Raw genomic sequence first — 20,153 nt, 5'->3', positions numbered from 1 at the left:
TAGTTAATGGACACAAAAAAAAAACATGCTGGAAACTTCCTACCAGGAAAACAGAGGCAGAGTTGCTAGAGGGTAGAAAAATCTAGAGGAAGAAGAGAAGCTCGTCGCATTTTTTTCCCTCCATCACAAAAATTCTTGGAAAATGAGTCATCTGCTTTGAAATTAGCTGGCAGTGCACATTTTGGGATGATGATTAAAAATGTTGAATTTGTTGGGATTCTCAACTGATGGTGTACCCGAGGAAAATATCAGAGGGAGGTGTGAGGAACACATTAATGAGGAGTCTGTAGCCGCAGGTAACGGATTACCTGCTTAGCTTGGAATGCGATGATTGGCTGGGAAAGTCACTTGGACAGAGCACAAGAACACCAAGTTCACCACAGTGACGGCAGCCAATTTTTATTTTTGCAATATTATTCGTGATGCACCTCCATGTTTTCTACTCTCTTGCCTTTAGGTTTTCCTGTCCCGCAATCCATGTTCCATGTTTTACACTCTACAAGTTTCCCAGCTCACTATCAAGTCGTCTGCCTCCGTGTTTTCCGCATCACTAGCAACTATTATGTCTGCATGTTGTCCGATCTCCTAGCAACACCTTTGCGTTACCAGCTCCGCTAGCAACAAGTTCTGAGTTCAAGTCCCAAGTGATTAGGATAAGACAGGCAGGTTTCAGCGCGTAGCAAACACTAAGAGGGCGTAAGCTAAGGTTACAGAAAATGATAACTGCGGGGGGGATAATGACATTCACTTTTAAGTTGTACATGAAAAAAGTTATATTAGCTCCATTTTGATTTGTGTTATAATTAGCTATGTCCACACTATTTCATTAGAGTATCAACACCTATCAGAAGAAAATGTGGATTCCTTTAATTGTGGTTACATAGCCTGAGGGCAGAAGCAAATAATGTGTAATTCCTACATAAGGAGCAACTGAGGACACACAACACAACACACACCCACATCTACACACACGTGCAGATTTACTGAAATACTGCATATGGCTTTCAGTCAAGTCACATCAAGGAAAAGTGATGGCTAGTTAACAAAAATATCAACAACGTCCATCTATAGTACAAAAGTAGAAGACTTGCTGGCGGAGAATAGGCCAGGGGTGTCAAACTCATTTTTTTGTGCACGCCACATTGTCGTCATAGCTTCTTTCAGAGGGCCCTTACGACAGTCAACCCAAATAAATGTATGAGCACCTCATATTATATACAGTAAAAGCTACAAAACAAACTGACAAATAACTCGTTTTCAAATCAGACGAGTAAAAACTGGTCAAATATTAAAAAAAAAAAAAAAAGATTAAAAATGAAGGAAATTTGCAATTCTAGGAATGACACGAATTCAATGCACAATTTGTCTTCGCGGGCCACATAAAATGATGTGGCGGGCCGTATCTGGCCCCCGGAACTTGAGTTTGACACTTGTGGCATAGGCCAAAAGCCAAAGACTTGTTACCAAAGCACGAGGGACTCTACTTTCATAGGAATTACCACATCTCTGGAGGGCTTTTTTTGGGTGTAGTCAAGGTCAGCCTGGTGAACATCTTTTACTACCTGAAGAGGAGGCTCGTAACAAGACGTATGGACAAGGTGTTAAGCTCGAGGCCAGAGCAAAGAAGCAAAGAGCTTGATCCCACATGAGACACGACCTCACTCTGGGAGGAAACAGGTTAAACCCCCTTTGCGATCCCCTCGGGTGCTGATACTCAATACCCGGGTGAAGAACTCTATGTGCCACTTTACCTCGTGGAGCTACATCTGGACGACATGCTCGTTAAGATACTTAACCTCGTTTTGTGCCCAGAGAGAACGAGAACGCCAAGGCTTGACTTTGTCCAAATACAAGTGAATTTGTTAGTCAGAGAAGAACTGCATGTGCAGAACTCAAACCAGCTTAATGTTAAGTATCAGAAGAACAGAGGCTACTGCGTTAGAAGACACAAACAGAGCATGGCCTAATAAAATCACAGAATTTGCAGGAGGGAAAAGCACAAGAAACAATTGTTTGTAATCACCACAGCATAAATATTAGAGGCAAAGCGGTTATTGTGTTAGAAGGCAAAGCAAAGCAGTAGAAACAAAATTCAATGTAAAATGTACAACAAAAAATGTATGTTTGCAAATCATTTTTTTTTAATTCCATACTATTCAATAGAGTAACTACATTCAAGTGACACAACAAATTGCATAAAAAAACTGAAATCTTTATTGTTTTTTTTTTACAAGTGATTTGTTGATGCTATAAATATAAATAGTCAATAAAAACCAATACCTGCTTTGCTGTAACAAAATACCCGCTTTCACATCACAACACAATCAAATGTAACCGTAATATAAATATGACTATAAATTTTGTGTTATAATCTTCCCAATAATTTTCTATGAGGCCCCTTTTTAAGTGGAATGCAAACGACAACACTCTAAACATTCATTCATCCATCCATCCATTATCTACCGTTTACCCGGGGTTGAGTCGTGGAGGTATCAGCTTTAGCCCAAACTTCCTTTTCCCCGGGCTGCCACTTCTTCCAGCTCTTCCGGGGTTCTAAACACACAAGTTCCGTGTAAAAATACAGAAACAATTGTACGTTTGTGATCATAAGACGAGTGTAACGTTTGGTGTAATTGGGACATCAGCTGCCGTGATTCTATAGCAGATATAAAGGCAGCGTCAACTACTGAAAATACACAAGTCTAGCTTTTGAAATATATTCAAACAATTTTGTGTTTCTAAAGATAAAGTGACAACCGTATTCCCCTCTGCGCTCTCTCGAAGGAGGCTGAACGGCGTGCTGAGAGACTTTTTATGGGAGAGACAGCGAAAGGAAGATAGGAGTCCCATTGCGTGACAGAGACAAATTTGCATATCACTTTGAGGTAAACAGAAGTCAATTTCAAAACCGAAGACTGCAAAACAAGGTGCGTTTAAGTTCTCCTGCTCGTTTTTGCTTGAATAATTCTAACACTAAATCATGCCTGATGGTTTGGATTGACCGGTTGTTCTGGTCTGCTTCAGAATTCAATTCCTGAGTCGACAAAGGAGCAAAAGAAACGCAGAAAAGGGAGGAAGTGAATGAAAGTACCAAAAGAAGCTTGCTCTAAAAGCCGAGGTTTCCCCGCGCTATGCAGTAGCCCATTTTGTTGGTGTTGCCCAGGAAGGACATGAAGCCAAAGTAGGCTTTGATGGAGATGTCCTGGTTCAGCAGCAGGACACCATTGGCCTTCCCAGGTACCGGCTTGGCTTTGTGGGCCTTCTGTGCCGCCTCTTTGAGCTGCTCGCGGAAGTTCTCCATCTGCGGACAACATGGCCAAAGTCAGAGAAGGGCAAAAATGAACCAAGTATAAACTGATGGGACCTTACGTGGCAAATGGTCTCGAAGGCCTCGTCGATCATTCTCACGGGATGATCCGTGAAGGTCATGTATGGCAGATCGGTGGCGAAGGGGTTCCACCAGGACAAGAGGGTCGGCTCTCTTAAGCGGTCCCAGAAGACCCGCAAGCCTTCACCTAAGCGGCTGATCACAAAGACATTTTTGCATACATTTTACATGATATATTTAGTTCCATGATGACTTTGAAAAGCAAATCTTTGTGCGAGTCAAAAATATATATCATACACGGAATATATACAGTAGCAACCCTCTGATGTGTCTTTTTTTTTTTCCCCCTGGCATGACTTCCCTGCAGGGGACAAGCAGATCTGTGGGTACTCAATGACATTAGCACCCCGCGGGGGGTCGTTCATTATGTGAGTGTGATCTCAAACTTAAGGCTAAACAACAGCGTCTTCGTCATATTCTGTCTTCTGCCTGCGTGCTCGTTTTTAAGGGGAACATACCAAAGGTTTTAATGAAAAAGCCCCGGGGCTCCGTCTTTTCTAGGCTAGATGAAGCAGCTTTCAATGAGTGAACTGAGTCGCAGGTCTTTGAAAACGTTCCTCACAACTCTGCGTGATGTTTGTCCATCAAATGTATTCGAGGCCTAATCATTCTAAAAGCGTGCTATCAGAGGAATATGCTACCTTTGTTTTTGGGGTTCACAGGAAGTTCAAAAATAAAGGGTGATGCTACAATATTTACGACGGCTTGACGATTGAAAAATAAAAAAAAACTTCAAAGATGACTAAATGCCTGAAGCTAGCTAGCGTCGTTGACTGGAAGTTACGCAACACTCATATAAATATCGTTTGATTAAATCGGTTAGATCAGTGTTGGCGCACCCGTTCTCCTCCTTCCCCTCCTCAAAAAGAGAACTAAATGTCATAACAAAAGCATTTCTAGCAAATATGGCATTGTCTTAGTCACGCAAGCCTGCAAGTCAAAGGAACAGTTTCCGAATGACATCTCAAACAGCCTTGACACCTAAAAACATTTCTCGTCGAGCGACGTAGGACTACAAATTGTTGAATAGTTGCAGAAGATGGGGATAAACAAAACGGGCCAAGCCCGAATACCTTTAAAAAACAGTCATCGCGTTGTGTGTTCATTTTATTAGGAACCTTGCACAAGATTCAATTCAAACAGCCCCCGAGGCAAACCAAAAGTGACGAAGACTCACGAGCGTAAGCCGCGCACCGTGCGAAGGAGGAGCCACGTCATGGCCACAAACATCCAGATGTGTTTACAGAAGAGCTTTTAGCAATGACAATGCCGCACAGGAACATTTTGTGCAAGTGGGAGGAAAGTATAAAGGGTGGCACAAAAGCAAAGCCCGGACTCAAAAGACTGATTATGTTTCCTCAGAGGCGGGTTAGGTGGGTACACACTGGCTTTTGTTAGTGCACTGAGCTATGGCCTTCGTGTAAATGTCGACGTATATGAATATATATATATTTTTAAAAAGAGCTTTGTGAATTCCACAGGTAAGCTATCAACGGTGAGCCAGGGCAGACCAGCCCAAACAGGTAGAGAGTAGGGCGGGGCTTTTTTTTTTTTTTTTTTTAAGCCAGAGGCCTTGGACGTCTTGCGGATTTTGGACTTTCACTGCCACTGACACAGCCTTGGCCTCTGGCACTCTGTGAGCTGCGCAAATTAGAGACTATGTGAGGATGGACAGAAAATGAGAATTGGTCTTTGTACATTTGCAGTCAAACATTTTTTTAATGACCCTAAAATTGTCAATCGAATAAAATTTGCTTGGACGAATCGGTTAAAAAAAAAAAAAAAAAAGAAATATGAAGCTGGGATTGAATGCGAGGAGTCTGAAAAGATGCGTTAAAAATTTGCCAAATTGAACCTTAAAATGTCTACTCAAACCAAAAGGCCACAATTCCAATGTCTTTTCGGACAAGACTATCAAATCACATGTCTAAGTTCAACTTGCTTTGGGGGCTGAACTTTATTTCCCTTCGTCCACTTCCATGAACTCATGATGTCATCCTTCATCCTGCTCCTGAAGGTGAGGAAGGTAAGGAAATCCACCCTTGACTGACCTCCCCCTTGAGCGCTCCACTTAATCCGTGCACCGTGTGCACCTACACCGAGGGAACGACTGTATTCCGAGCTGGAGGGCGAGTGATTGGAGGGGGGAAGAAAAAAAATCCCTCCTATGGGCACTTGGGACGCGTAAGTCAACACGCAAGATAAATAGAGTGCAGCTCCAGCTGTCATGGCAAGTGTCCCACATTGTCTGGGGGCGAACAAACAAATGTGCACTGATTGCTCAACAGCGCCTGAAGCTTCGCCCGCCCATAGGTGCGTACGTCCAACGGAGGGTGCGGAGCGGCCGCCCAGAAACAACACGGGCAAGGGAGCAAGGGGTGAGGTGCCAAGATTTGGGAAGGTCGAGGCTTTAGTTGTTAGAATCAAGTCCACCGCTCGGTTTGGAGGTTATGCGTTCCCGCATTGCTCTCGAGGTGAATAAATTCAGATCATTGGTACGCCAGGAACATCACATATTTATGGCTCTTCATTAATTTATACATAATGGAATATTCAAGAAGAAAAGCCCTGTGCACTTTGTGTTTTTAGGAATGTGAATATTTCATGTTGCTTGCTTTTGGAGTTGAATTGTTGTTTTAATATGTCATCATATTTTATTCAATGTTGCACTGATCAAAATGAGGTGAAAGCAGGTATCGTGCGAGGACTGTCATCTTGCAGCGTAAAAGGCCTAAAAAGGATTTCATGGTTAAGATGGGAGCGTCCCTGTTCCTGTGCAGCACCAATCTGGTTTTTGAGTGGTGTGCTTATTGCAAAGACAAACAGTGGTGAAAATCTGCAACGCAGCAGCAGCCTCTGCTGGCAGGGGGGGTTAGTGACAACCTCACCAAACTTGAAAACCCTAATCGTGGCTTGCCCTAAACTTTAAAACCCTAACGCTGTCTTGAAACCATCATGTGAAATAATAAGCTTAGTTTGAAGCCCTACTTTGAAATCCAAACACTGCCATGAAATCAGAAATCAAGTTTGAAACTTTGCAACACTAATTTCAAACCCTTCATGAAAACTCAAATATGAAAACCTAATCATGGTTTGAAACCTTAAATTTTTTTAACAAAACAGTTGAATTTAATTAAATAACAAAAAAAGTAAACCGGATTTCTTTTTTTAAGCAAAAAAAAAGGCTGAAACTTTTTGGCCTAACTTGGCATGGCTGAAGACTCATTTTTCTCACGGATCACTTTCCCGCCAGGCGGTGACAGAGTGACCTCGTCGCAAAATGAAGACACTTCCTGTGGGAGGCGGAGAAGAGAAACGCGAGAACATCGCCTTGGCTTGGATCTGTCTTTCTCCCTCGACTGTCCCGCGCGTCTTCCGCCGCCGACTCTTTTATGTATAATTTAAAGGAATGCGCGTTGAGATAAAGCCCGGAATAAAGACGCCGCTCTCTAAGCTCTTCACAGCGCGTTACATTTTATTCATCAAATTAGCCGCTGTCGTTGGGCTATCCCCTGAGCCGTCTTTAAAAAGGTTCACATCAAAAGGACCGCCTTCGTTTTAGCCGCTAATCAGACGAGTGACAGCTCCAAATGACAGCTCTGCACTTCTTAACATTGCAGAAAAGGGGAAAAAAAAAAAATTGCACGCTCTTGCGACGCCTCGTTTGAGCGACGCTAACCTATCGACAATGAAGTATTAGGGTCACACCGAAATGGGGGGAAAAAAGAAGACCAGAATGAAGTTGTTCTCATAAAAGCGCTTCGATACTAGGACATCAATACCACTTACCGGTTGGAAGACAATAGAAAAGTAAGAAACTTTTAGTTGAGCGCAAATGGATGGGGAACATTTGAGGTAAATTAGAAACCCTCGTCTGCAGAAGCAAAGGGAATTTTGTTTCTTTGTGTAAAGCAAAGCGGAGAACGAGCAGTCTTAATTATAAAGAATTTCGGAAACTCTCGAGGCAGAGTCTCTTTTGCAATGTTTTTAATTAGCTCTTTAGATCCAACAAAGAGCTTTGGCGCACTAAAATAAGCTAATGAGCCTGAAGTGTCGGGCGTCTGCATGGTATGGTGCACTTACTAAAGTACGGAATTGGGCGGGAAGGTGAAGTTCCCGTAGCAGATGCGATCAATCATGTTGAGCGGGATCTTCTGGATCTGCTCGCACTGGAACATGATGAAGTCGTACTTGCAGATCAGCAGGAAGTTGTCGGTGATGATGGCCAGGCGCTCCTTCTCATTGTTCCAGTGATCCACCCTGAAGTCAAACATCGTGTTTGCTTTTATTTATGGCTGCAGCAACCCTGGTAGCATATGGCTAAGGAGAATTCAATTTTTCCACTTCCTTTTTACTACATTAATTGCAAATTGGAGAAAACAAGCACAAAATACAGCTATTACTGGCAACAATCATTCGGTAAATGGGAAAAAAAAAAAAAAAAATCTCCCTAATCTGGCTAGTCCATTAATGTCTGAAAGAGCATTGACAAGATAATAGATCATTGAAACTCTCAAATAATAATAATAATAATAATACATTTTATTTATAAGGCGCCTTTCAAGGCTCTCAAGGTCGCCGTACAGACATAAAATTGCATAATCAGACCTTGCCGTTGTGAGAAAGGCTGAAACACTCTACCGCAAATGTCAAAGTGGTTTCAGGTTAGGTTAGCAAAAAAAAAAAAAAAAACATCTATTAGGAGGCTATTCAATTTTGTACAAGAAAAGCCTATTTTATTAATTTCCGTTCTGTTTTTACCCAAGCAAAAATATATATATATATAAAAAAAGAGGGAAATTAAGTATCTTACCATTCAAAATGAACAAGCATGTCCTCCTTTCTTGCCGGGGAACATTTTAATCCAAAGAAAAATGCTACTTTTAAATCATGGGGCTTTTATGCAGCGACAACCTTTGACAAAGTTATGATGATCTGTGTGATTAAAACCTACACAAACACACACGTACACCTTTTGTTGACAGCCTGTAGTAATGGTATGTCACGTATTTCATAGATGCTGAATGACGCAAGAAAATTCCAGCATCTAACTGGTTTGGTGGATCTGAAAGTGACTGTTTGGAATTTCTGCTTGGCCTCCATTTTGTCAGGCTTCCCACTTATCTGAAACTATTCATGGTATGTCCGCAATTGAAGGAGTCTATTCACGGTAACAATTTTGAATCCGTTGGTGTGACACTTATCTTCTTTCCGGCGTCCTGCTGTGTTATTTTCCCACTTACTAAATGATGTAATTGATATGATGCAGGAGTGAGCCTGAACGTCAACATGAAGTGTGCGTACGTAATGAACTCACTCTGCCATTAGCCAGACGCCGAGAATGTTGCCGTCAACTTGTGGATCCACCAGAACTTTAACCTCTTTGACGGCTTGGTGCAGCGTGCCAGGCTGCAAGGGGGAAAATAAAAAATAGTCACTTCTGCCGCTAAACCGCAGTGAAAGCAACAGGTGGTGGAGGAAGAAAAACTGAATAAAAACAAAATGCTTTACATTATGAGTATCAATTGGACTTTCACTAAGAGACAGGTTTGCTTTGTTGACACCTTTGTGTTTGTTTTTTTTGTGTGGACATTTTGGCTCGACCTAAACTAAAAAGAAGGTTCAATGCCACAAGACCTGATCATAGAATACTAGATTAAAGTACAGTTTGTTGTATTATGACTACCTTTTACTGCCAACAGTGTTTTTGTTTTTTTAAGTTGCTTTCATTTTGGCACTAGAATTCACCCAATTCAGTATTGAAAAATGCTTAATTACTTGGGTCATACTATTAATTCACATTCTAACGACAAGATTTAAAAAATAAATCATAGTTCAACAAGCAAAATGTGATTAAAAATCTTTGGGTGAAGTTATGGCGGAAGGTCACAAGTTATTTTTGGTGTGTTCCATTTTTAAAAGATTTTCTTTCCACACGTTCTGCTTGGTTAAAACGCAAGGCCTCTACTTAATAATGTATGTGACGTATTGAAATTAAATCACAACCCACCCTGAGGACGAAGAACTTCTTGCATTTAAATTGATTCAAAGACAGCGGTGGCTCTCCGGATGGGTCTCCGAACTGGTAATGGCTCACTGCGCGGGTAGTCACCGGCTCCTCAGCTTTCGCGGCGGGCGGCTTCTTTGGTGGGGGCGGCGGCGCCGGCGCCGTCGTCGTCGCCGCCGTCGTCGTCGTCGTCGTCGCCGCCGCAGTCACCAATGCCACCGCCGCGAACGACGCCGCTGCCTCCTCCGTGGAAGCCTTGTTTGAATGAAGGAAAAGTGTTCCCAAAAGCAATTAAAAACAACAAACGCGTATTTCCTCACCTCAAGTAACGACATGAAAGAACCGCAGGTGAAATAAACTATTCTCTGTAGAATGCTTGAGTGGAATGAAATTATGCGACAGGTGCGGCGAGAACTTTCTGCTTCCGGGTGTGGCGCGTGTCACGTGACCCAAACTATTTCCTAGCTCACCCAAATATCACTTTGAATAATATTTAGAAACCACTTTCACAAAATCTACTACAATATTTAGTCTTGGGAGAACTAAAACTTTTACAACAAGTTCATGTTTCTGTATTTTTTGCAATGGCTGTTTGAAATTTAATGATGAGGGTATATAAAAAAAAAAGTCATCCAATTCAATAATCACCCATTAAAAGTGACATTTTAGACACTTTGTGTTCTTACTCTTTCCAAGTCTAATGGAAGTTTAACACATCTTTGTAGCAAAAATACATTTTTCCTTTGACAGCTTTCATGCCTTGAAGGCCATTCATACCACGACGACATTGATGCTAAAAAGGCCGAGAAGAAAGCCTGTGGGAGTCGCTAAGCATCCGTGCGGAATGCGAACCGTCACAAACCTTTTTCAGACAGCTCCACGGAGTTCCCAGGTTCAACAGGGCGTTTTGAGATCCGGAACAATCGAGATTGAGTGAGAGTGTGGCCTCACGTCACAAAACCTTAGCTTGGGCTTTGATTGACATCTCAATGGCCGCTGCTATTTTTCCAGGATTTTGTGGGTGTAAAGATCTCATTGTGCAACAAATAGCCTGTCGGTTTCATTGTCCAGCGGCATCTTGAAATGCCATTGAGTGATATTTTTAGGAAGACACCCGCTGAAAATCCTTCATCAACACTGTCAGCGTTGTTTACCGAACACATCTGAGAGATGTCAAGTCATCCCCATGTTCCAATAAAGCTGTCATAAATAATTCCGTTGTGATAAAAAAAAAAAAAAGCCTTTTGGATAAGTCCTCTGTTGTTTGGAAGACAATCTTTCTGCACATCTAGCAGGAAAATATCTTAAAATTGAACTCCTTTCTCTGCGTAAACACTTTCTAGACAGAAATAACACAAAACATATGCAAATGGGGTTCGAAATAGTGTATACATTTGACTTATATGTTTTTTTCCCACGGTGTAAGTGTTTTTCTGTTTAATCCGTTATTGCAAAGAAAATTTTAGTTTTGAGTCCACCTTTTAAAATGAAATACAACTGAGCTGTACTTAGGCGGTAATTCTTTTGCATGCCACTAGAAGGTGCTCATAAACCACAATTTCAGAACCAGCAAAAAGCTTAGCTCAAAATACAAATCCTTGATAAAGTCTGTCAAACATAAACTAAAAATGTACGATATCTTTTTTCCTCCCATCATTTTGCAACCAATTGTAAAGTGTGCATTGTGTTTTCCCCCTGAGATCTTCCTGCATTGGGATTATAGCGGAGTTAAAAAAATAAAATAAAAAAAGAGCTCAGCCTGACTCGTGGATTCCTGCTGCTACACAATACACGACTTTATTTTCTTTACGTAAGCGAGTGAACTTAGAAAGCCTTTGCCCCATGATGCATCGCTGCAACCCGAGCGGCGAGGATAAGAATAATCCATAACGTAGTATCTAGGCCAAGCAATCAAGACGGCGTAAAATGTGGACATGCTCCTCTATCTTCTCACCTTTACGCCTTCGACATACGTGTTTATCGCTGATGGGCTCCGTCATGAATTAATAACAAAGTGAATAATACACGAGCTTCCTTTTAATGGATTGCGAGCGTGTTTGCCATTGTTGTGTGCTTAATGCTTGCGTGTAACTTATCATGCATCACTTTTGGTTTTTGCTAGAAATAATACAGATTTTCCAAAGTCACATTTAAACAACTGTGAGTATCATGCAAGTTTAAATAAATGATTTACTAATTGTAACATTCTTGTAAAAACGTTAGTATCACTTATTGGGCAGTGTAAAAAATAAAGTATTCATTTTTAATAACATACTGAATGGTCACACAAGCATTCTTAATAACATTCTTAACTAAGTTTAGGTGAAAATATAAATTAACTTTATTCTTTCTCAACATTGTTATGGCGGCACACAGTAAAAAAAAAAAAAACGTTATGCACTGTTTACATTCAATTAAATGTCACAGTGAAGCCAATGAAAACGAAAAAGATAAAAAAACAAAAAAAACACTTGTAGAGTTCATCCACAGATGCTCTGTGAGCTAAAATCTCTACACGGCACCTCGACTTTTGACTCCTCTGTGGTTGCAAACATGTCCGAGTCGTGAGCCACATGGTTGTTGACGGACGGAAGTAATTCAATTAGGTTCCCGCCATGTTTGTTTACCCGCATGGAGGCTCGGTGGCGAGTTAGCGACATGGCGCGGGGGTGGGCCGATTTAGCAGATGTTTTGCGTAGACACCTTTGACCCTTCCAAACTTCCCATCGACTGCGTGTGTGTTTGCAACTCGCTGGGGCGTAGGCAGACACGGTAGCTTTTTTAGTTGTGGAAATAATGCAGAGACGTGAGTGGCGCTCGCGTGGGGGCGGCGGTGAGGCTTCATTAGCTTCGCGGAAGCTTGTTGAGCTGGAAATAAAACTCAAAACAACAACAACAATAAAACAACATAAAAGCTTCTCTGCAGATGACTCACGCTATGTAGAAAGGACTAATTTTTTACCCATGGCTGAGCCCACTTGAATTCTGTTGCTAACCAAAACAGCAGCACCCACTAAGGCAGGTAAACTGTTCAACATTCTCTACGCGTTCTTGAAGATGATCTTATGTTACGGGTTTATTTTAGGATTGTAATATTTATCAGTCTTGGCTGGCTGGGAGGCCTCACGTGGTTTGACTATTTTGAAGTGGAGGACACAATGGCTGACCTGGTAATTAAAGCAAGTTCATTGCATGGTTTCCAGGCCCTTGTACACATCTCAACTTTGTCACATCATAGACAATAACAAAACAAAACAAAAAAATCAGACCGCTAAAGTCTTTATTTAAATGTTGATGGCGTCCCCCAGGCGGAAAAGGCTGCCTTTTAAAAAGCACTTGCGTAATAATAGATGGTGTTGCAGGGGGGATGTGATGTGCAGTTCAAGACCAGCCTTTGCCCCAAACTTTCTTCCCCCTGTGGCGTTAAAGGAACAAAAAAAAAATCGCCTCCCTGCTGCTTTCCACATGGAGGCGATGATGCAACCACTAAGTGGCAGTGTAATTCCAGTCATGGTGAAGGCAGGCTGCATCTCACGTGTAATGTTTCAACATGCTTCTTGTGTAATGTGGGCTGAAGTGTCAAATGAGGCCATATTGACCAAATACTATCTGGAAAAGCATCATGAGGACCTTTAGTTTTAGACGTGATTACTTTTGTGCAAATGAATCTCTTACTCAAATTTGTGAGGCCTTGCAAACTGATTTATGACCTTTGTTGATTTTTACCATTCAAATTTGACCTGGGGCTTATTGACAAAATATATACATATCTGGAAAATCTTTCAAAGAGACCATAAAATTTCACAAATGAGTCCATGTTTTCGTATTAATAACCTATCTGGAAATCCGACATTAAGATCTTTAATTTAAGACCTGACTCCATGTGGTACCTATTAAATTAATTTATGACGACCAGGACTTGTTAAATTTACCCCTAGAGGTGCATTTTTTTTGGGGGGGGAGGGGGGGGTTACTAAATCGTAATAGGACAGCAGAGTTAAGGATCTAAAAAGCTCTCATCAAAAACCTTTGGGGGAAAAAAAAAAGGTTGATAAATACAATTTAGTGACTTGGCATCTTCAATTCATCATCTTTGCTCAGGCTTTTAGGACTCACAAATCAAAAGCAGCAATTTCCAGGCCACTTTTCCTTGCCAGTCAGTCTGCACTCAAGGCTGCAGTGCAAAACATTTCACTTTATGGTGAATACTGTGTGTGTGTGTGTGTCCAGGGTGCTTCCTGCTGGGTATCCACGGCGACACAAGAGGCTCTATAGCAAACGAGAGACTTCACAAAGAGAGATTACACAAAAATGTCACATCGCTGACGTAAGAGAAGCCGTGGTGTGCATCCACGTTTCTCCAAAACTTATCGAAGGTGGGATACTGCTGCGCCATTCACACTTGAGTGCATTGCACAATCAAATAATTAGGTAACGTCACAAAAAAAACATTATACCCTCACATGAATGCTAAGCATAATTTCCCTGCTAAAAGGATCCTTAATTCATTTACAACCAAGTGCTAAATCATGCCTCAAATTCAAGGTAGTGAGCAATTTCCAGACAAAAAAAAATGGAACAATGACGTCGATCTGTGTCGTCAACATAATTACAAAAGCTCGTCTAATTGGACTCATTGCGGGGTCATAAACATCTTACCACAGGGTACTCTGTAGATAATTGGTCAATATTCTGTCATATAAGAAATTCAATAAACTAGGACTGACACAAATGAATCGTTATAGAATTGAATACCAATCGGTTATCAATTAATCTTGGAATCGTACAATCAAGTCGATTACTTTCAACATGGTTTCTTAAATTTCTATTTTATTTCTAAAAAAAAAAAAGGAACATAAACCAAATTTGTATGATTCCATTGTCAATATGACTTTGTATAATTGCTTTTTTTTTTTTTTTTTTTCTTCCTCTCTCTAGCTTTTATTCAACCTGCATGCTGCCATTTCTTTAGACCTCGCTCACCCATTCACCAACTGCAGATGAAAAATACTAATAGAATTTTCCTGGAAATCCTTCTCGGCACCTGCCAGAAGAGCCACTGCTGCAATTTACCTTAAAAAAGCGTGTCAGGGTTGAGCCGAGGCGACTGAAAGGAAAAAAAAAAAAAAAAAAAAAGCTGTAAATTTAGGATGCCGGCGCCAGGGGTGAAGCGAGCGTTCAGGTAGTCATCCAAACAAGCAAACAAACAAACAAACAAACAAATAAATAAACAGCACGGTGGACGGACGGGGTGGAGGAGGAGTGTGCCAGTTCAAAGATTTGTCATGCAATGCCTGCAGGGAGACAGTGCATTTTCTGCTCGGCCTCCAAATCACTTTCTGCTCTGCCGAGCCAGCGCACACAGCCTCGTGTGTGATGTATCCAGCCTGATTGCTCCCCCCGTCATCATTAACAGTGATTTGGCAAAAAACTGCATTCCACCTGTGTGTGTGTGTGTGTGTGTGTGTGTGTGTGTGTGTGTGTGTGTGTGTGTGTGTGTGTGTGTGTGTGTGTGTGTGTGTGTGTCGCGAATGACGAAAGGCCGTGTCAAATATGATACCCGTTATGGATGGATGTATTGAAAAGAAACATTTTTGAAAATGTCTTTCAATGCCAGCCATTTTCAAAAAAAGAGAACTTCCTGAGTGTCTACCAATTTAGAGCATTTGGACAAATCCTTCAAGGTTTACAGAAGTATTTTATTACTAAACACAAAAACATTTAAAAAATATTTTTGAAGATAATCATCAGGGTAAAAAGTTTCCATTTGACAAACTATTTGAAAGGCAAGGAAATGAGTTAAATCTCACTTGAAAATGTCCAAACGTCGAAAAAAAAAAAGAAAAAAAAAAAGACACATTTCCGCTTTACCGAGCTGATGCGAGCATTTGTATTTTAAAATGGGGAAAATAAGTTTATTTCCACCTGCGTGTTGCCTTGCTAGCGTTAGCGTAGCTTGTTTGGCGGGGGGGAAAAGCACGTTCGGCGGCTACTAAGAATAGCTTGGCTGACCCACTTTTTCAATTGGGCTGAGTGTTATTGTGCAAAAAGAGAGATCACAGCAGACTGTGCAAGTCGACTTTGTTGACTCTGTGGATTATTTCGAGACCTTCTGTTTATTTTTGTTGTGCGAGGTGGCGGAGATCATGAATAACTGCCGAGGAACCTTAGCGTTACCGTAACGATACGACACATCTCCATTGTGAGCATGACCAAGTGGAGTGCTGTGGATTTTATTATTTTTTTAACTCTTAGTCGGTCCCTTAATGCAAAGTTGAGGTTATTAGCATTAATACAACTTTGCCTTAAAGGCTGTTAGCTTAATGTTGACATGCTATTGATACGCTAACAAGTTGTAACGACAACCCATTTAGCAATTAATATTTGGACCAAAAAATGGTGAAGCAACACATGGAGACAGACATTTACCTTCTGTGAGTTTTAACTTCTGCCAATTTTCATGCTAGAAATTCAAACACCGGATAAAAATAATCATGATTGTAGCAAAAGAAGGCACAGAAGACCCGTGTAAAAAAAACCTGGACATCTTGACACCTTTCATCAATGACAACTTGTGCGGTTTTGAGGGTGGGGAGGAGAACGGAGGCATGGCTTCTATGGCAACGGAACATCGCTTAAATGAAAACAAGCGGCCTCTGAACCTCCACCTACGCTCACGCGCACACTTGGCGCGCGTACATGCTAACTTTGTAGCTGATTGCCAAAGGCTGCACTTAAATAGGTCGCGCCTGGGAATCATTGTATTAAGCGCCGTAAATAGAAATAAACAGCAGAACAATAACGACGCGTCGGCATCTTTGGGTTAGGGTTGGAGTGCCGTGCAACAAAAAAAGATAAAGACGAAAGGTCTCCGGGGAAGTGTCATTATTCTTTTTATTCGTCTTTTTTGACGATGAAAAGCGTCAAAAAAGCCAATTATGAGCAGACAGACGAGGGCGTGATAACATTGTTGGCTAAATGAACCCTTGTGAATGAGGCAGATAAGCACAGGACACTCCACTTAACGCACGTCAATGACCTTTTGTGACGAGTGGCTGATTAAAGGGAATGAAAGGAAGCGAACGGTAAAAGACAGCGAGTCAATCGGCGGGTTACTGGCGCACGTGCAGGAATTCGGATCCTCCTCTTTATATCTACGCTTTGACATTTGACTTTTAAAACCAAGTCCGATCATTTGTAAAATCGATGTCGGTTCTTGAGTTCAAGTCAGTCACAGGTTTGTAACTAGGTAACAGTAGCCAGGCAATTAGAACAAAGTCATGTAAAGCAATAATCTTCATTGTCTGGTGGAGCTTCGTTTTTTTTTTTGTTTTTTTTTTTTCCTTTAAAACGTCGGCGCAGATGGCTGGCAAGACTCGGCGAGGTAAAAATAAAAAAGCGTGTGCGTGCGGCTTGAGAGCTCTTGAATGCCATCTCCCCGTCATCCTATTTATCCACGTGCTCATCATCCTTTTCATCCATCAACTCGTCATCCTTTATCTCCTTCGGGATGGGCGCCCGGGGGAGGCCGAAAACTCATCATACATAGGTCGCCAAAATCAAATCATCGTGTTGGGATTTGATTGACACCCACTTGGCGCTTTTGACAAACTACTTTGGGAAACCTTTGCCTATTCGCCATTCTTCATATTGAGAAACAACCCTGGTTTTCTAGGCACTTCCTGTTTAGTACTTCCTGTCCGTGTCACCTCATTTGCATACACCTGCTTCCTAGGGCGGAAGATTTCTGGCCTTGTCCGTCCTCCCGTGTCAAGTCAAAAGCTTCCGCATAAAAGAGTTGACAACTACACGCTACGACTATTTCGACTGCTGTGCTTCTTTCCGTGCCGGCTCGCCTTCGTCCTTGACGTTCTTAATTCTTAATGGTTTCTTCAAATGCAAGCGGGTATCACTCACACATTTCCCACCCTAGGGTGCAACATCCCGAGGTGTAAATCCGAGGCTAACCCGCAATTTAAGCACCCGCCGGCGCTCCGCGTCTGGATATGCGTGCAAATGTGTGTGCGTGGTACCAGTACCGGCGTGCCGCGTAAAAAGCCCAACCGCAGGCAACATCTGCAAAACGACTTCCAAGCGTGTACGTCGTGAATCATTGACGAGAGGCACGGAAGTCAAACGCGTGGACGGCGAGCACCGAAGAGGCTAATGCTAAGAACACGGAGAGTGCGGTTCACCTCAAAAAGAGAGATTAAACTTTAAAAGATGGTGAGTTAAGGAGAGGGAAGGCATTTAATCGAAAGGTCACGGCTTTCACGCAGAGCATCGTGCGACGTCGTCCGATCAGCGTCTTCACGACGACTGATGCTAACACCAGAACAACGTTTTTGGTTCTTGCGTACTTTCAATTGGAACAGGACAATATCGAGAACGGCAACTCACGTTGTGGGCCATATTTGAACAATAGATGCAAATTGAATCATTACGTGCGTTTAAAAAAAAAAAAAAAAAATCTATTTTCCTCCCCCTGATAAAACATTTGTTCACAATGTGGCCGTATCTGATGTTGCGTTAATCCAGTGCACAGTCTAAAGTCAATGATAGTACACACAACCTGTGACATACAGCTGTTTATACACACACACACACACACACACACACACACACACACACACACACACACACACACACACACACACACACACACACACACACACACACACACACACACACACACACACACACACACACACACACACACACACACACACACACGAACCTTGCACTGCTAATCCAGCAAATCCCCCCCCCCCTAACGTGCACACACACACAAACTTCCTCTCTTCCCAAATCCCCTTAATCACAGCCGCTTGATCCCCGACAAAAAACAGCCCGCATAAATCAGCCGGGATAAGACAAGGCCTCAGCCAGGGTGAGACGAGGGAACACTGTTTTGAAGGAACACGACAAATGACATTTGGGCGTTTATCACCTAAGAATGTCAAAAGACAATTTGTATAATTAACAAACACAGGAGTAGTACAGTAAAAAAAAAAAACTTAATCCGGTAGATTTCGACTTGGATAACTAGCAAAAGCGCGATGAGGGACGTTTGCTGTGAATAATTCATCGCTCTGGTCTTTGTTGTGTGTCCAAAGAAATCGTTTTTTTAAAAAAAAAAAAAATAATAATAATTGTAGAGCCACTCGCAATCAAATAATTGTCTGTAAAGGGAATTAAAACAAAGATTCAAACTTTTGGCTGGGTGGTTAATATCAAGAAACACAAATACATCTATTCCGATATCCTTGCGCTCATAAAAATCACTGAGACACATTATGGATGAGAAGAGTCAATTAAACGTCGTGTGGAGAAAATTGCTATTCATTCTGGTACTTGTATTAATATATACGCAGGACTAATAGACTCATTGACTTGAGTGTGCACATATTTACATTCTACACATCTCTGACAGTGCAGCTGCACTTCACACCAATTATCATTATCACTGCGAATCGGAATGAAAATCAAGAAACTTTTCAAAACACATTTGAAATTATATTAATCACCGACACGCTCAGGAAATTTTCTTCATGCTAATACTCAGCTAACGGTTAGAATAATAGCGACATTACCACTTAGATATGAGCTAATACGGAGGCGAGACGAGTATCAAGTAAAAGGACAGAAATGTTGACGAAAATGGTCGCTAATGCATAGTGGCTAGCATCAAATAAAATACATCGTTAAAATTATGACTATAATATAAATCAAATGATCTAGTTTTGATTCAAGAATCATTTATCTACCTGACCTTTGTCTGGCCTGTTCTCATTGAGCGCGATCCTCGTAGCACTTGGGTAAGCGAGCGGCGTCTGCTTGATATTCATGGCGGAAGGGTCGTGAGGATCTGGGATAAGTCCTCCGACTTTAGCGACTTACGGGCGGGAGCGCTACGGAAAGGTAACGCGGTTCTCATGATTTAAGAAGCTCTTTTGAGGCGGCAGCTTGCAACCTCGAGGCTAAGAAAAGAAAAAGAAAAACTCACTTTTCACTTTTCAACCTTTTCACTTTGCCATGGAATTTTTAAGAAAGACAAAGAACATACCAGATTGAATGGAACAGCTGATTTCCTTGACAGTGAGTCACAGCTTCTCCTTAACTGCAATAATAGCTAGTTAACGCGTTAACAGTGATTAATGCGAACATTTCCTTTTTGCAATTTTGAGTGTGTGTGCAAACATAAGTGGATGACTCGTCGGGAAATGTGTTAGTGTGACATTGAGCGTGTCTTTGATTAGCCATTTAAGTCCTTATCGACTTAGCAGGTTGCTGCTATTCTACAGCAGCGCTGAACAATGACTCATTCTTTCAACCTCTTGCGAGTCGCTTTTGACGCCATTTATGGCCTTGGGTTAAGCGCCTCGCGGCCCCTTCTGTTGCGACCCACTTGCGGTCTCATTTTGTCCCCTTACAGGCTCCTCTTTAACATTTTGCTGGCCCATTGCAGCCACCAAGTTAGCCTCACCTTTAGCCTCTCATACTTCACTTTTTGATTTTGTTCCCAAGCAGCCACCCATCTACCTCTACGTTGCCCTCTTTCATCCCCCTTTTAAGCCCAGTGGATCTCGACAATATTTCCAAAGGAATCATTCAGCATACGAGAAGACGTTTAAGCAAAAGGTGGGGGGGGGGGGGGGCAGAGAAAGGGAGATGAAGTCACGGAGGGATATTTATGCAGAGGAAGGGACTGTACGGAACGGGGAGGGCATGCACTGTGTTGGCCAGGGGGCGCATCAC

At 41.9% G+C, this 20,153-nt stretch overlaps 1 protein-coding gene across 1 annotated transcript; it reads right to left on the bottom strand.

Annotated features, from left to right (window-relative positions):
- Nucleotides 1-2,191: 2,191 nt before the first annotated feature.
- Nucleotides 2,192-9,842, bottom strand: tprg1 (tumor protein p63 regulated 1). Its single transcript, XM_085927434.1, has 7 exons — nucleotides 9,716-9,842; nucleotides 9,399-9,650; nucleotides 8,706-8,797; nucleotides 7,472-7,648; nucleotides 3,370-3,523; nucleotides 3,092-3,301; nucleotides 2,192-2,553 (listed from the first exon to the last, which is right to left on the bottom strand). The coding sequence occupies exons 1-6, from the start codon at nucleotides 9,728-9,730 to the stop codon at nucleotides 3,107-3,109; spliced, it is 885 nt and encodes a 294-aa protein (XP_085783560.1). The 5' UTR covers nucleotides 9,731-9,842; the 3' UTR covers nucleotides 2,192-2,553; nucleotides 3,092-3,106.
- Between the last annotated feature and the right edge of the window lie 10,311 nt (nucleotides 9,843-20,153).

Source organism: Syngnathus leptorhynchus, chromosome 13, assembly GCF_054491065.1.
Source record: "Syngnathus leptorhynchus isolate UIUO chromosome 13, UIUO_Slep, whole genome shotgun sequence".
Classification (NCBI taxonomy): Eukaryota; Metazoa; Chordata; class Actinopteri; order Syngnathiformes; family Syngnathidae; genus Syngnathus; species Syngnathus leptorhynchus.
The sequence above is the reverse complement of the archived record's forward strand: the minus strand, read 5'-3'. Positions and strand labels throughout refer to the sequence as shown.

What these genes read in the sequence shown, in the direction of transcription:
- tprg1 (XM_085927434.1), bottom strand. An exon ending in AGAAGTTCTTCGTCCTCAGG is followed by an intron (nt 8,798 to 9,398) that starts GTGGGTTGTGAT and finishes TCCCCCTTGCAG; the next exon opens with CCTGGCACGCTGCACCAAGC. An exon ending in CCGCCCAATTCCGTACTTTA is followed by an intron (nt 3,524 to 7,471) that starts GTAAGTGCACCA and finishes CTTTGTGATCAG; the next exon opens with CCGCTTAGGTGAAGGCTTGC.